Source organism: Ranitomeya variabilis, chromosome 1 (assembly GCF_051348905.1).
Source record: "Ranitomeya variabilis isolate aRanVar5 chromosome 1, aRanVar5.hap1, whole genome shotgun sequence".
In the NCBI taxonomy this organism is placed as follows: domain Eukaryota; kingdom Metazoa; phylum Chordata; class Amphibia; order Anura; family Dendrobatidae; genus Ranitomeya; species Ranitomeya variabilis.
Genome location: NC_135232.1, coordinates 196,317,520 through 196,335,422, shown reverse-complemented (window position 1 = coordinate 196,335,422; position 17,903 = coordinate 196,317,520). Strand labels below are relative to the sequence as shown.

Below are 17,903 nucleotides of genomic sequence, written 5' to 3'. Positions count from 1 at the left end.
AGTGGCTTGACACAAGGAATGTGACACTTGTAGCCCATGTCCTGGATACGTCTATGTGTTGTGGCTCTTGAAGAAATGACTCCAGCAGCAGTCCACTCCTTGTGAATCTCACCCAAATTTTGGAATGGCCTTTACTTAACAATCCTTTCAAGGCCGCGGTTATCCCGGTTGCTTGTGCATCTTTTTCTACCACACTTTTTTCTTCCACTCAACTTTCCATTAACATGCTTGGATACAGCACTCTGTGAACAGCCAGCTTCTTTAGCAATGACCTTTTGTGGCTTACCCTCCTTGTGGAGTGTGTCAATGACTGCCTTCTGGACATTGTCAAGTCAGCAGTCTTCCCCATTATTGTGGAACCTACTAAAACAGAGTAAGGGACCTTTTTAAACACTTAGGAAGCCTCTGCAGTGTTTTTTTAAATTATTCTAATTTGCTGAGATAATGACTTTTGGGTTTTCATTGGATGTAAGCCATAATCAACATTAACAGAAATAAACACTTGAAATAGATCACTCTGTAATGACTCTATATAATATATGAGTTTCACTTTTTCTATTGAAGAACTGAAATAAATTAACTTTTTGATGATATTCAAATTTTGTGAGAAGCACTTGTAGCTTTGTGGAAAAAGATGTTTCATAGCTTAATTTTATTCCTTAATATCTCTGCTCATTCTGGATTTTGAAGTTAGTGATTGGTAGGTTACCTCATATCAGTGTGCATGCTGATCATTGTCATTCAATTAATTAGGAAAACCCACTGGACCACCTAAATTCAGAATGAGATGTAATGAATATTTTCTTGCAATCTGTATGTCATACTGTTCTGCACTTCCTGCAGAATGAAATGTTGGTGTATCAGACCTCATGTTTACGGTTTAACCATAAAGGGAATCTGTCAGCAGGAAATATATATATATGTGTATATATATATATATATATATATATATATATATATATACACTCACTGGCCACTTTATTAGGTACACCTGTCCAACTTCTTGTTAACACTTAATTTCTAATCAGCCAATCACATGGCGGCAACTCAGTGCATTTAGGCATGTAGACATGGTCAAGACAATCTCCTGCAGTTCAAACCGAGCATCAGTATGGGGAAGAAAGGTGATTTGAGTGCCTTTGAACGTGGCATGGTTGTTGGTGCCAGAAGGGCTGGTCTGAGTATTTCAGAAACTGCTGATCTACTGGGATTTTCACGCACAACCATCTCTAGGGTTTACAGAGAATGGTCCGAAAAAGAAAAAAAATCCAGTGAGCGGCAGTTCTGTGGGCGGAAATGCCTTGTTGATGCCAGAGGTCAGAGGAGAATGGGCAGACTGGTTCGAGCTGATAGAAAGGCAACAGTGACTCAAATCGCCACCCGTTACAACCAAGGTAGGCCTAAGAGCATCTCTGAACGCACAGTGCGTCGAACTTTGAGGCAGATGGGCTACAGCAGCAGAAGACCACACCGGGTACCACTCCTTTCAGCTAAGAACAGGAAACTGAGGCTACAATTTGTACAAGCTCATCGAAATTGGACAGTAGAAGATTGGAAAAACGTTGCTTGGTCTGATGAGTCTCGATTTCTTCTGCGACATTCGGATGGTAGGGTCAGAATTTGGCGTAAACAACATGAAAGCATGGATCCATCCTGCCTTGTATGGAGCATCTTTGGGATGTGCAGCCGACAAATCTGCGGCAACTGTGTGATGCCATCATGTCAATATGGACCAAAATCTCTGAGGAATGCTTCCAGCACCTTGTTGAATCTATGCCACGAAGAATTGAGGCAGTTCTGAAGGCAAAAGGGGGTCCAACCCGTTACTAGCATGGTGTACCTAATAAAGTGGCCGGTGAGTGTATATATATATATATATATATATATATATATATATATATATATATATATATATATACTGTATATACTCGAGTATAAGCCGACCCCCTAATTTTGCCACAAAAACCTGGGAAAACTTAATGACTCGAGTATAAGCCTAGGGTGGGAAATGAAGCAGCTACGGGTAAATGTCAAAAGTAAAAATAGATACCAATAAAAGTTAAATTAATTGAGACATCACTAGGTTAAGTGTTTTTGAATATCCATATTGAATCAGGAGCCCCATATAATGCTCCATAAAGTTTATGATGGCCCATAAGATGCTCCATATTAAAATATGCCCCATATAATCCTGCATAAAGGTTAATAATGGCCCCATAAGATGCTCCATAGACACATTTACCCAATATAATGCTGCACAAATGTTGATCATGGCCTCATAAGATGCTCCATAAAGATATTTGCCCCATATAGTGCTGCACAAACCTTTATTATGGCCCCATACGATGTTCCATACAGACACTTGCCCCATATAATGCTCCACAAACGTTAATTATGGCCCCATAAGATGCTCCCTAAAGATATTTGACCCATATAGTGCTGCACAAACGTTATGGCCCCATAAGATGCTCCATACAGACATTTGCCCCATATAATGCTGCACAAATGTTAATTATGGCCCCAAAAGATGTTCCATAAAGATATTTGCCCCATAAAGTGCTGCACAAACATTGATTATGGCCCCATACAGACACTTGCCCCATATAGTGCTGCACAAACGTTATGGCCCCATAAGATGCTCCATACAGACACCTGCCCCATTTGCTGTTGCTGTGATAAAAAAAACACATACTCACCTCTCCGTCGCTCAGGCCCCTGGCACTTTCAATATTCACCTGACTTCATTCCAGCGCCGCTCCATCTTCAGCGTCTTCTGCACTGACGTTCAGGCAGAGGGCACGCACTAACCACGTCACCGCGCCCTCTGACCTGAGCGTCACTGCAGAAGACGCTGAAGACAGAGCAGCGCTGGAATGAGGAAAGGTGAATATCATGCAGCGCAGCGCTCCCCTCCCCGTTATACTCACCTGCTCCTGGCACTGTGCAGTCACTGATTCCCCGGCGCCGCAGCTTCTTCCTGTAGTGAGCGGTCACATGGTACTGCTCATTACAGTAATGAATATGCGGCTCCACCCCTATGGGAGGTGGAGCAGCATATTCATTACTGTAATGAGCGGTACCATGTGACCGCTCAGTACAGGAAGAAGAGGCAGCACCGGGGAGCCAGGGACCTGCAGGGACCGTGCCAGGAGCAGGTGAGTATAATTAGACAGCCCCCGCTCCCCCTCCCCTGCCGACCTTTGGGTATGACTCGAGTATAAGCCGAGAGGGGGACTTTCAGCCCCAAAAATGGGCTGAAAATCTCGGCTTATACTCGAGTATATACGGTATATACCTGTACATAAGGGCATTTTAAAAAGTAAATCCATCAACATCTTTATATTTTCAATCAATTACTGAATTAGTGAAAAATTTGCATTTTAACCCCTTCATGACTGAAGGTATTTTCATTTTTGTGTTTTCGGTTTTTGACCACCTACTTCCCAGAGCCATAACTTTTTTTATTTTTCTGTCAACATGGCCATGTGAGGTCTTGTTTTTTGCGAGATGAGTTTTACTGTTCAAAACAGCTGACATGCTCTGGGAAAGATGTGGGCTCACTGCCGGAGCCCACATTAAAGGGAGGCAGTCCGACTTGGGCATACTATTATGCGAAATGTCGGAAAGGGGTTAATGCATATGCAAACGGGGCATTTAATGCTCTGGGCATGACAGAGTACTTAACAAGCTTTTGCCTCCAGAGTTTGCTTCCCAGCCCACAACCAGCCTTTTTAGCTTGATTGATAACTCACTACCTGATTCACCTGGTGTCACAAAGACAGTGAGCTATCAATGAAGCTAGGCAGGGAAACAACTTCAGGAGGCAGAAGCTTGGCAAGTGCTCTGTTACAGCCAGAGCACTTAATGCATAATTTGCATATGAATACAAATGATAATTCCTCTGAAACACAGCAACAGATAAAAGATTTAGATGTGTTAATGGATTTATGTTTCTAAGACCTGCATGCCCAAATATGTAACGTGGGGTTTGATCTCACTGGCAGATCCCCTTTAAGAGAAATCTGTCAGCAGGTCTTCATTATGTAATCTGAGGACAGCATGAGGTAGGAGTTAAAATATTGAATTCAATGATGTGTCACATGTCAGGCTGTGTGTTACTGTTTATTTACACTAAAGGTTTTTTCACCCGTTAATTATCATTGATATGACTATCTGGCATGTGGGCACTCATCCAACTCCACCTCCTCCTCTGATAACCAGTCCACTGTCTATAGAGAATGTGCATAGAATGCCTGGCATGGGTAGGGAAAGCTTTCTCAGCTCTGCTGCATGCTAAATCTAAAAACTCTGATTTACTTCACCCAGTAATCTAAGTGATACATCATTGGAATCAGGGTCTCTTTTCCTACCTAAGATAAGGTAGGAAACAACCGTTGGCAGGTTCCCTTTAAAAAGAATATCTTTTTTTCTGACAAGTCTGCTTTAGTAAATATTTGCATTCCAAGCTGAGTAGCTATGCTGTAACATTTTTTTCACTTAAATTCTGTTTTGTGCCATTTCTTCATTATGTTGATGTCAATGTCAATGAATAAATTGACAATTGAGTGTTACCATTCCGCTTGTTGATGGAATAGGCCCCCAAGCACTGTAAAACTGGCCAATCAACGATGACAGTGCCAGACTATGTAATGAATATATGCCATTGACAAAGGGGATGTTAACACTCAGTTGTAAAACATTCATACATTTCCAGGATAAAAAGCAGATAAATGTTACCACTTGGGGAAATAAAATATAATTGTTATTTTATGGGGCTTACACTTATTTACTGAAGGACATGTATGGGCATCTATCTGATTTTAGCTTTAAAAGGGCAGTTTGGATAGTAAAAGGGAAATGTAGCAAACACTAAATTTAATGTTTCTTTCAAATGCTCTGTTAGGGTTGGCGGATTGCACTGAATAAATTTAATAGCAAAGTGCAATCACAACCCGGAGTCCACCGTACAGGGATGTTAAACTGCTTCTAGTGTGAACAATGACGGACACAGAAACAAAAGAGGTATGGCGCTAGATACGACCCCTGTTGACCTCACATGGGGATGTACCCCACTGATGGGGTAAAAAGCAAACAGTGGCCACACAATCCGCAATGCACTCAACCAACTACTCTCCGGAGGTGCCGGAATTCTAATGGTTAGACGCCAGCCCTGAATTCACACAGACAATCTCCTCTCTGGAGAACCGGAATTCTAACGGCTTACCGCCGACCCTGAACACAGGCTGGTAAAGACCACACTGGTGCAATGTCCCATACATACTTGTAACAAGAATGATACTAGCGGGCCCGCTATTGCCTCTGAGACCCTTTTCTATGTTCTGCTCATGTCCAGTCAGACAGGACCTTGCTCGCAGACCAATCTGGAGCAGCCACATCACCAGAGCAGCTGACGACCAACCACCAATGAGACACTGCCACGTCACGCACATGCTCAGTAGGGTGATTTCTGGACTTAGCCTCCAAAGAGTCCGTTCGTCGCTGCCTACCGCTGGTTACCATAGAGTTGGCTGAAGAGCCAGTAGTAACCAGCGAACAGCACAAGCCTGAGCAAGATGCTGGGCCGACGTCTATGCTCAGCAGCACCCGCAGCAGCCGAAGCTGAATGGGAGACCGCAGATGCAGACAAGGCTTGGGATCTACCCTGTGCAGCAGGAGAATCCCAGCGCCGAATATGCTCTTTGTTCAGTCAAAGGTACTGTAGCTCACATGTTAATGCTTTCCACCTTAAAGCTGAAAATGGAAAACAATTAGTTTGCCATAAACTGTAGATGTTCTAAATGTTAAGGTCTTCAAAGCTGTTAGATAAAATCCCCAGGATGGACTGATTATTACACACTAACAACATTGTGAATGATATTTTATGTCAACCATTTTTAAGGAGAACCTATTGTTATAGGGTATCCGTAGTGGTAATCTTAAACAAAAGTTATTACAAAAAGGAACCTGGAACACTGGATGGTCACTTTGGATATGTTAACACCAAGGGGTCTCAATGAGGCCATCAGTTTCAATTCTTTTCTTTAATTGGCTTTCTTTTATTGGGTATGGGATTAATATGTTTTTAATTGTTCTTCACTAATAACTTTTTTCATTATTCCACATTTCACTTTGTGTGCTCACACCAACTTCTGTCAAATTGTCTCGTCTCGTTGTGCCCCCTTTTTTTACAGTGGACATCAAGTTTTCTCACATCAAACAGGATCTCTGTGGATATCTAAATTGTCCTATACGGCAAATCTTAGTACTCTTTATTGGCTATCCATGACTTTAATCTTTTATTATGTTTGACTGCTGTTTATAATCTTACCCTGACTTAGGGCATTTACCAAGTATCATCATAAATTTGTCTCTCATATGTTCATAAATAGCTTTCTAGACTTTTTGAAAGCTTACACGGTATGCTTTTACTGTAAATGCATTATTGAATGCTAGGTGATATGTACCTTTTCTCTCCCACATTAAGCGTCTTTCACATTTCCGTTTTTTTACAATCAGTCACAATCCATCAAAATGTTGAAAAGACGGATCCTGTGCTGATTGTAAAAAACAGATGCACTGGAGCCGTTATTTTGATGGTTCCAGTGCATCCTAGAAGGCTATGTGCCCACGTTGTGTATGCGTCTTCACCTCGGTTTTTTGCTGCAAAAATGCATACACAACACAACCCATGATAAAAATAATATAAAAAAATAAAAAATCGTGATATTCTTACCTTCCAGCATCCCGCGCAGCCCCCGCAGCCTTGCCGATGCTTGCGATGCTCCGTTCCCAGTGATGCATAGCGAGACAAAGACCTGTGATTACGTAGCGGTCTCGTTATAATAGATGAATGTGGATAAAATCTGCGCTGCTGTGACAAATACTGAATCCAGATATAGTTGTAAGGTGTTCAGGTGGTTTATTCAACGCGTTTCGAAGCACACGGCTTCTTCTTCAGGAAGTTTCCACACAAAGATACCGCTACGTCATCGGGTGATTTCTCTATGCATCACTGGGAACCGGAGCTTCCGGCAGCATCATGAGCATCGGGGGGACCACGGGAAGGCTGCAGGGAACTCCGGAATGTAAGAATATCACGATTTTTTATTTTTTTTATTATTTTTAACATTATATCTTTTTACTATTGATGCTGCCTAGGCAGCATCAATAGTAAAAAGAGAGAGAGAGCAAGAGAGAATTTCCCTGATGGGAAATTCTTCAGCGTATGCTCAGTTTGAAAAGACGGCATCTGTCACTGGATTTCTGCTTTTCACAGTCAGCGACGGATCCTGCGCCCATAGGCTTCCATTATAGCCAACTACGGACAGCGCAGGATCCATCGCTGTGTGATTTTCCGACGCACAGAAAAAACTTTTCTCTGTGAGTTGTCTCCGCCCGACATACAGCAATTTTGCTAATACAAGTCTAATACAAGTCTATGAGAAAAAAACATTTGCTGGATCTGCTTTTTTCACAAAAGATGGATTGTGAAGGAAAAAGAAAGACGGAAGTGTGAAGGAGGCCTTAGGCTACTTTCACACTAGTGTCTGTACGGGTCCGACGCTATGCATCGGGCCGATGTACCAACGCACGTTGTGAAATTTATGCACGAACAGGGCAGCGGATGCAGTTTTTCAACGCATCCACTGCCCAGTCTAAAGTCCGGGGAGGAGGGGGCAGAGTTTCGGCCACGCATTCGCGGTAGAAAATGGTAGAAAACATTCACTTGAATGTTTTTTCGCCAAGACGGTCCGCCAAATACCGATGCATCCAGCGCACGACGGACACGACGTGTGGCCATACGTCGTGATCCGTAGGCAATACAAGTCAATGGGGAAAAACGCATCCAGCGGGCACATTTGCAGGATCCGTTTTTTTCCCAAAACGACGGATTGTGACTTACGTCACACGATGCAAGTGTAAAAGAGGCCTTAGGGTGACTAATTCTGTACCACCTTGTACAGCACATAATCAGCTTACCCCTGTGGCAGCAGTTGGCATCATATATTTTATGTGATGTTTCCTGCTGCTTAGGGGTTTCTATATCCATCATAATATTGTACTTATATTTTTACACACATCTGCCTTCTATATGACAGAGAACAGAATGATTATCCTTGAATGATGGTTTAAATGATTGCCTCCATATTGATTTGTTCCACGCATTCGCCGTATCTCCTCTGTGTCATCATGGACCTGCCCGTGTTAATGGGGGAGAGGATGTTGTCTTCCTCCCCATCGTCCATGGAGCACGCTGGCCCGTCCTGACAAAGGGGAACAACAATCTCTGCGCAGATGTGCTCCACGCATACACTGCACCGCCACTGTGTCGTCGCGGGCCAGAGCGTTTCCGTGGTGATGGGAGGTGATGACGCAAGGCCTCCTTCCCCTCATTCAAGGCACGCGCCGGCCCGCCCCAGCACAGAGGAGGGGTACTATGCTGGATTGCATGCTGATTCTCTAGGGGTCCACCCTGTGGTATATAAATATAACCTGCCTTTTTAACTAACCATGCCTCCTGACGAAGCAAAGGCGGTGAAACATGCGTCGAGGCTCTTGTGTGCCTCCTCTGCACCCCCAAATCCTGCTTATACCATGTCTCAAGGTAACGCCCTATTGCATTGTGTTTTTATTTAAAATATTTTTTTCTTTGAGACACTCATGTTTTCAATATTTTTCTGTACCACCTGATCTTTCATGCCCTGCCTTAGGCTATTATGCCTGAACCTAATAAGCCTAGACCATTTACCAGACCTATTGTTCATTAGTCAATTGATTTTTTATGGACATTTGTTATTTATTGGTACAACTTGTGTGCGGGTGCTGCTATGAGATACGTGGAGATGTTGCCATAATGCGTTCTACAACCATGTAATGACTGATAGGTAGCACTAGCCTAAATCTGAATACTTTTTTTCCAGCTGCAGTTTTTTCTTTTTTTTCTTTAATTAGTTAAACATAAATAGACTATATATTCATGGCCAAAAGTGTTGGCACCCTTGATATTGTTCCTGAAAATGAAATATTTTTCTCAGTATGTTATTCCATTTGCAAATATTTTGTTATACACATGTCCATTTCCTTTGTACGTATTGCAACAACACAAAAAAAACTGAGAAAAAAAAAGGCAAATTGGAAATAATTTCACACAAAGCTCTCAAAATGGGCCAGACAAATTGTTGGCACCTTTCCAAAATTGTAGGTAAACAACTTGGTTTCAGGCATGTGATGGTCGTTCAAACTCACCTGTGGCATGTAACATGTGTAGGCAATATGAAAATCACACCTGAAACCAGCTAAAAAGGGAAAAGTTGACTCAATATCTGCATTGTGTGTCGGTGTGCGCCACACTAAGCATGAAGAACAGTAAGAGGAGAAGAGAATTGTCAGAGGACTTGAGAACCAAAATTGTTGAAGAATAACAACAATCTCAAGGTTACAAGTCCATCTCCAGAGATCTCGATATTTCTTTGTCCACGGTGTGTAACATAATCAAAACATTTGCAACCCATGGCATTGCAGGATGTGAACGGCAGAGAAAAATTGATGAAAGGTTGCAATGCAGGATAGTCTGGAAAAATGGATAAGCAGCTCCAATCAAGTTCCAAACAAATTCAAGCTGTACTCTAGGCTCAGGGTGCATCAGTGTCAGTGGAAATTATTCATTGGTATTTGAATTAAATTAAATGCTATGGCAGGAGATCCAGGAAGAACCCGCTACTGACACAGACACTGCAGTTTGCCAAAATGCATGTGAGTAAGCCAAAAACCATATGTGAAAGCATCTTGTCTACAAATGAGACAAAGATAGAGATTTTTGGTAAATCACATCATTCTATTTTGTACTGAAGACAGAATGAGACCTACAAAGTAAAGAGTACAGTTTCTACAGTCTAATATGGTGGAACTTCAAAGATGTTTTGAGGTTGTTTTGCGGCCTCTGGCACTGGGTGTCTTGACGGTGTGCAAGGCATCATAAAATCTGAAGATTACCAAAAGATTTTGGATCACAGTGTAGTGCCCATTGTCAGAAAGCTGGGTTTGGATCCTAGGTTATGAGTCTTCCAGCTGGAGAATGACCTCAAGCATAGTTCATGAAGCACCCAAAAATGGATGGAAACAAAGAGCTGGACAGTTATGAAGTGGCCAGCAAAGAGTTCACATCTAAATCCAATTGAACACCTGTGGAAACATCTTAAATTGCTGTTGAGAGAAGGCACTCTTCAACTATGAGAGACATTGAGCAATTTGCAAAATAAGAGTGGTCCAAAATTTCAGTTGAGAGGTGTAAGAAGATTCTTGATGGTTTTAGGAAGTGATTGATTGCAGTTATTTATTCCAAAGGGTGTGCAACCAAATACTAAGTTGAGAGAAATTTTGTCAGGACCATTTTTGGGGTTTGTGTAAAATTATGTCCAATTTACCTTTGTTTCTGCCTTTATTGTTCCAAAACACACAAAGGAAATAAGCATGTGTATAACAAAACTTGTGTAAGTGCAATAATTTTCTGGGAGAAATACTTCATTTACTGGAAAAATTCAAAGTGTGCCAACACTTTCATCCATGACTTTATATTGGTCATCGCTGTAATCATTTTATCCAGCACAGTTATGAAACATATGCCTTCCGTATGTATGCATTCTGTGTAGCTTTTCATTGATTTAACTATGTTTTTCATTAAAAAAAAGTTTGAAATCATGTAAAGTATGTGCGTTTAGCATCCTATGTGGACTATGTACAACAATAAAAAAATGTATAAAGATGTGTAGAGGAGACCATAGACTAAAATTAACTGCACATTAAGGACTTTTTGATAGAGCCCAATATTGATTTAGAGTAATCATTAGGGAATAAATGTACAAGTTCTGCTTGTTATGGATGCCTATATGATTCGCTATGTGCCCATCCTATACCTCTGTGTGCCATTATCTTTATACTGAGACACAAAATCATTGCATAACTGATTATGCAACTAGTAAGAGCTTCATTGCTCCATAAAAGGCCCCTTTCATTGTGACATGATGGTCTTGATGAGGGGGCTTGGTAGAGTGCAAGGTTCAAGATTCATTAACACAAAAGAGGTGTAAAAACTTTGAAAAGTCGCAACTGCGACTTTTGGCATTTTCTCACCACTTTGGATCAGCTCCAGCAAAATGGGTGGCATTGGGGAGGTATTAAGGTGCCAAGGCAGGGCAGGCATGGTCATAAGTGACAGAGTTTTACACCTCTTAATTAATTTAGTGACTCTTCTACTCCATCAAGACTGGTGTACTGCAAGCATGTGCTATGCCAGTCTTTATAAATCAGCATCTATATTTTACTTAGTCGAGGCCCATACACTGAGCATCCCTATGTACGTGGGCCACAATTTAGATTTTTTTGTTTAACAGTATAAAACTGTCTTACACAATACAAAATCTCTATTTTAATTGCAAGTTCCTTTATAACTATTTTCATAGATACAAAAACTGTATAGTAAGATGAATAAAAGACCTCTGTGCTATTAAGCTCATAAAGGGTTTAGCAAATTGAATAAGTGCTACTAAAATACTGGAGACTTTGTAACTACTATTGTCTTTACAATGGTAAATGGCGATAATGCACATGGATGTAATTTCAACTTGTGTTGCACATTTTCCAGATGATTTTCTTTTCTTTAATCAGTCAGATCTGGGTAAATACAACATGTACCATTCATTACACAGATAGGCAAACAGTCTGAACCAGACTGCTGAGCTGAAAATCTCTACTATGCTCCATTACTTAGTTTATTACTCCCAGTAATTCATCTAGGTCTGCTTAATATCATGTAAAGGGAATTTTGCTTGATACATGGAAATGTTTTAATAGATGGCACTAAATTACCAGACAGAGGTAGTAAACACTTACAAGCTATTTAGTGGGAGAGCAGAAGGGATCAACAGTATAACTGTTCATTTTTTAAAATGAGATTTTATTCTATGTGTTTGCATAGGTATGTATGCTAATTCTGCACAATTTTATAGCAAGCAGAGCTGTAACGTTTAGCTCTGGTGTTTAATGGTTTGTATAAAATTTTAAAGGTGAAATCTGGTTTGCGAAATTCCTTATTTTTGAGAAGTGAATTAAAAATGGTCAAGTTAATAACTCTTTTTCTTACTCATCTGTCCTGGCTCCAGCTCCAGGCCTTGCTTTGATCCCTTATGGCAGCTCCATGTCTGCTAGTCTGCAGTGGATTACTATGGTTACCCATAAAGCATCTCTGATGCCACGGGTGCATGCAGGCGCAGTAAACAACACATCAAGTGATGTCAGTTGTCTGGCAGCGCAAACTGCGCATGCCCAAGGCAGAATATGACTGCGCAGGCGCCTGGACAACTGAATAACGCCGAGGAGGCGGCGCCCTTCTCGGAGAGTGACGGCAGGGAGGTGTTTGGATCAGGGGGGAAAGACCTGCCTCCCTGGCGATTTCACAGGTATGAGGGACCAAATTCAAAAGTGATTGTTTCCGCAGTGCAGCGAACAATAACTAAAAGAGCCACCTTGTCAGAATGCAGCATTAGTGCTGCACAAGATGACTCTTTTAGTTACAAACGCCTAGGGGGGTGACAGGTTCCCTTTAAGATGGTGCATTTTTTTGTACAGCAAAAATACACTGCATGAAAAAAATCATCAATATCCGATGCTGCCACCGGCACTCGGGATGGGAGCGAGCGGCTGCATGTATTTCTATGCAGCCACACACTCCGATCCCGAGTGCCAGCGGCAGCACCGGGTATTGATGTGAGAGACTCGCTCGAGTTTCTCGCATCACACTCGCAAGTGTGACGCCGGCCTAAGAGCTTCACCTAACACTTCTTGGTAATAGATAGATTAGCTCAGATCATGTTGACTGTATCTATTTTCACAAATTTGAATTTCCAGAATTTAAAAAAAGTATTGATAAAAGGATGCATGATAAAAATCAATTTATAAAAATGAATGAAATCATGAATTAACGATGGTAGCTTACAGTGGGTATGGAAAGTATTCAGAACCCTTTAAATTGTTCACTCTTTGTTTCATTGCAGGTCTTATAGACAGGTGTGTCTTTCCAAATCAAGTCCTATCAGTTTAATTAAACACAGCTGGACTGCAATGAAGGAATAGAACCATCTAAAGGAGGATCACAAGGAAATGGACAGCATGTGACTTAAATATGAGTGTCTGAGCAAAGGGTCTGATTACTTATGACCATGTGATATTTCAGTTTTTCTTTTTTAATAAATTTGCAAAAATTACTACATTTCTGTTTTTCTCAGTCAAGATGGGGTGCAGAGTGTACATTAATGAGAAAAAAAATGAACTTTTTTGAATTTACCAAATGGCTGCAATGAAACAAAGAGTGAAAAATTTAAAGGGGTCTGATTACTTTCCTTACCCACTGTATGTCAGAGAAATGGGGAAAAATAAATAAGTTGCAGCATTGGCGAACATGTCCACTTTTTGCAACTGGTGCTTAATATTTTGTGGACTAACCTGACAATGTTCGGAATGTCTGGGTCCTCAGTAACCAAATTCCTATTAGTGGATATATGCATGTGGTTGGTTAATGGCTCTAATATATGTATATTTTTGGCTAAACAGATTACTTTTTGTGACATATACAGTACAGACCAAAAGTTTGGACAAACCTTCTCATTTAAAGATTTTTCTCTATTTTCATGACTATGAAAATTGTTCGTTCACACTGAAGGCATCAAAACTATGAATTAACACATGTGGAATTATATACAGTACAGACCAAAAGTTTGGACACACCTTCTCATTTAAAGATTTTTCTGTAGTTTCATGACTATAAAAATTATAAATTAACACTGAAGGCATCACAACTATGAATTAACACATGTAGAATTATATACTTAACAAAAAAATGTGAAACAACTGAAAATATGTCTTATATTCTAGGTTCTTCAAAGTAGCCACCTTTTGCTTTGATGACTGCTTTGCACACTCTTGGCATTCTCTTGATGAGCTTCAAGAGGTAGTCACCGGAAATGGTCTTCCAACAATCTTGAAGGAGTTCCCAAAGATGCTTAGCACTTGTTGGCCCTTTTGCCTTCACTCTGCGGTCCAGCTCACCCCAAACCATCTCGATTGGGTTCAGGTCTGGTGGCTGTGGAGGCCAGGTCATCTGGCGTAGCACCCCATCACTCTCCTTCTTGGTCAAATAGCCCTTACACAGCGTGGAGGTGTGTTTGGGGTCATTGTCCTGTTGAAAAATAAATGATGGTCCAACTAAACGCAAACCGGATGGAATAGCATGCCACTGCAAGATGCTGTTGTAGACTTGCTGGTTCAGTATGCCTTCAATTTTGAATAAATCCCCAACAGTGTCACCAGCAAAGCACACCCACATCATCACACCTCCTCCTCCATGCTTCACGGTGGGAACCAGGCATGTAGAGTCCATCCGTTCACCTTTTCTGCATCGCACAAAGACACGGTGGTTGGAACCAAAGATCTCAAATTTGGACTCATCAAACTAAAGCACAGATTTACACTGGTCTAATGTCCATTCCTTGTGTTCTTTAGCCCAAACAAGTCTCTTCTGCTTGTTGCCTGTCCTTAGCAGTGGTTTCCTAGCAGCTATTTTACCATGAAGGCCTACTGCACAAAGTCTCCTCTTAACAGTTGTTGTAGAGATGTGTCTGCTGCTAGAACTCTGTGTGGCATTGACCTGGTCTCTAATCTGAGCTGCTGTTAACCTGTGATTTCTGAAGCTGGTGACTCGGATAAACTTATCCTCAGAAGCAGAGGTGACTCTTGGTCTTCCTTTCCTGGGGTGGTCCTCATGTGAGCCAGTTTCTTTGTAGCACTTGATGGTTTTTGCAACTGCACCTGGGGACACTTTCAAAGTTTTCCCAATTTTTGGACTGACTGACCTTCATTTCTTAAAGTAATGATGGCCACTCGTTTTTCTTTACTTAGCTGCTTTTTTCTTGCCATAATACAAATTCTAACAGTCTATTCAGTAGGACTATCAGATGTGTATCCACCAGACTTCTGTACAACACAACTGATGGTCCCAACCCCATTTATGAGGCAAGAAATCCCACTTATTAAACCTGACAGGGCACACCTGTGAAGTGAAAACCATTTCCGGTGACTACCTCTTGAAGCTCATGAAGAGAATGCCAAGAGTATGCAAAGCAGTCATCAAAGCAAAAGGTGGCTACTTTGAAGAACTTAGAACATAAGACATATTTTCAGTTGTTTCACACTTTTTTGTTAAGTATATAATTCCACATGTGTTAATTCATAGTTTTGATGCCTTCAGTGTGAATGTACAATTTTCATAGTCATGAAAATACAGAAAAATCTTTAAATGAGAAGGTGTGTCCAATGTATTTACCAAAAAGTGTGAAACAACTGAAATTATGTCTTTATATTCTAGGTTCTTCAAAGTAGCCAGTTTTTGCATTGATGACTGCTTTGCACACTCTTTGCATTCTCTTGATGAGCTTCAAGAGGTCAATTGTGTCAACTGACATGTCAATTTAAGCTGTGGATTTTCACTTCAGCATGTGGGTAACATGTTGCAAAATTCCATCGACCTATAATGTGCAGCCATTGTTTGTGCAGAAAGGAATAAAATATACAGTTATTTAGCTATAATTATCTGGCCCCTATAAACATCTAATATAACTGGATTAAAGAAATGTAAAGCATTTTAGAACCATTTCCAAGTATGATTTTCAGACTAACATTTTCTACAAGTACCTTCATTAATGACAGCATGCCAGCGGTGCTTTTGCTTGAGGTAGGAAGAACGGAAGCTAAAGGTCTGACACTGCCAATTTCTGAAATCAGGCACTCCAGGAGGACAACGTGGATTCTCACATATTTTATATTGTATTTTTGGATCGTTGCATTGCTGACCTTCAGTGCTTTGACTACAAGAGAAAAAATTTACTATTTGTATATAAAAAGATATAGGAATCCAGGGATTATATATATATATATATATATATATATATATATATATATATATATATATATATATATATATATACATATATAAAACATTGCAATAAGTGAAGAGATGAATAATGCAAATATATTAATGTTACCTAAGACATTTACGTTGTCTGCTACGAACTCCAGCTCCACATGTTCTGCTACAGGAACTCCAGGAACTCCACTCACCGGACAGGTGCTCCGAGGATGAGGTCATGCTGGTGCATTCTCCAACTCTACACCACTGGGTATAAATGCCACTCATTAGTTATATTATACCAGGATTTTTTTTTATTTCAGTATTTAAAAATACTGATATGAATCAATACATTGACCAATCCATGATTTTTCTGCACTTCAGCTGATTTGCCGTTTTTTATAAAAATCGTAAATCTAGCAATTCTTAATGCTTCATAATTTACCAATTCCGTGTCCAACTGTCACAGTTAAAAATCTTTCTGGAAACTACAAACAAGCTATCCACTATATAATTGTCTAAGGGTCACTTCCGTCTTTCTGTCTGTCCTTCTGTCTGTCTGTCACGGAAATCCCAAGTCACTGATTGGTCGCGGCAAAACAGCCACGACCAATCAGCGATGGGCACAGTCCAGTGGCAAAATGGCCGCTCCTTACTCCCCGCAGTCAGTGCCCGGTGCCCGCTCCATACTCCCCTCCAGTCAGCACTCACACAGGGTTAATGGCAGCGTTAATGGACCGCGTTATGCCGCGCTGTAACACACTCTGTTAACGCTGCTATTAACCCTGTGTGACCAACTTTTTACTATTGATGCTGCCTATGCAGCATCAATAGTGACAAGATCTAATGTTAAAAATAATAAAAAAAATAAAAAATAGTTATATACTCACCGTCCGTCAGCCTATCGGATCCAGAACAGGCCATTCCAGCTCCTCACGACGCCCCGATGACCGCTCCATGCATTGAGATCTCGCGAGATGATGATGTAGCGGTCTCGCGAGACCGCTACATCATCATCTCGCGAGACCGCAATGCACTCTTGGGACCGAAGCGCGTGAGGAGCATCGGTAAACACTTCGCCTGGATCCGGGGGCCAACGGAAGGTGAGTATATCATTATTTTTTATTTTAATTATTTTTTTAACAGGGATATGATGCCCACATTGCTGTATACTACATGGGCTGTGCAATATACTATGTGGGCTGTGCAATGTACTACGTGGGCTGTGAAATGTACTACGTGGCTGTGCTATATACTATGTGGTCTGTGCTATATACTATGTGGGCTGTGCAATATACTACATGTGCTGTGCAATATACAATGTGGCTGTGCAATATACTATGTGGCTGTGCTTTATACTATGTGGGCTGTGCTATATACTCCGTGGGCTGTGCAATATACTATGTGGGTGTTCAATATACTATGTGGCTGTGCAATATACTATGTGGCTCTGCAATACACTACGTGGCTGTGCTATATACTACGTGGGCTGTGCTATATACTACGTGGCTGTGTTATACACTACATGGACTGTTATATACTACATGGGCTGTGCTATATACTATGTGGGCTGTGCTATATACTAAGTGGGCTGTGTTATACACTACATGGGCTGTTATATACTACATGGGCTGTACTATACACTACGTGGGCTGTTATACACTACGTGGGCTGTGTTATACACTTTGTGGGCTGTGTTATACACTGTGTGCGTGGGCTGTTATATACTAAGTGAGCTGTGTTATATGCTATGTGGGCTGTTATAAACTACGTGGCTGTGTTATATGCTATGTGGGCTGTTATACACTCCATGGGCTGTGCTATATATTCTCCGTGGGCTGTGTTATATACTACGTGGCTGTGCTATATACTCTGTGGGCTGTGCTATATACTCTGTGGGCTGTGCTATATACTACGTGGCTGTGCTGTATACTACGTGGCTGTGCAA

The 17,903-nt window shown here is 41.1% G+C and overlaps 1 protein-coding gene across 1 annotated transcript in view; it reads right to left on the bottom strand.

Annotated features, from left to right (window-relative positions):
- Nucleotides 1-16,308, bottom strand: part of LOC143793920 (A disintegrin and metalloproteinase with thrombospondin motifs 19-like) — a 105,181-nt gene extending 88,873 nt beyond the window's left edge. Inside the window, exons 1-2 of the mRNA XM_077280857.1 lie at nucleotides 16,092-16,308; nucleotides 15,742-15,914 (exon numbers count right to left, since the gene is read on the bottom strand). Coding sequence (XP_077136972.1) covers nucleotides 15,742-15,914; nucleotides 16,092-16,243 — 325 coding nt within the window. The 5' untranslated portion in view covers nucleotides 16,244-16,308. The remainder of the gene's footprint in view (nucleotides 1-15,741; nucleotides 15,915-16,091) is intronic.
- Between the last annotated feature and the right edge of the window lie 1,595 nt (nucleotides 16,309-17,903).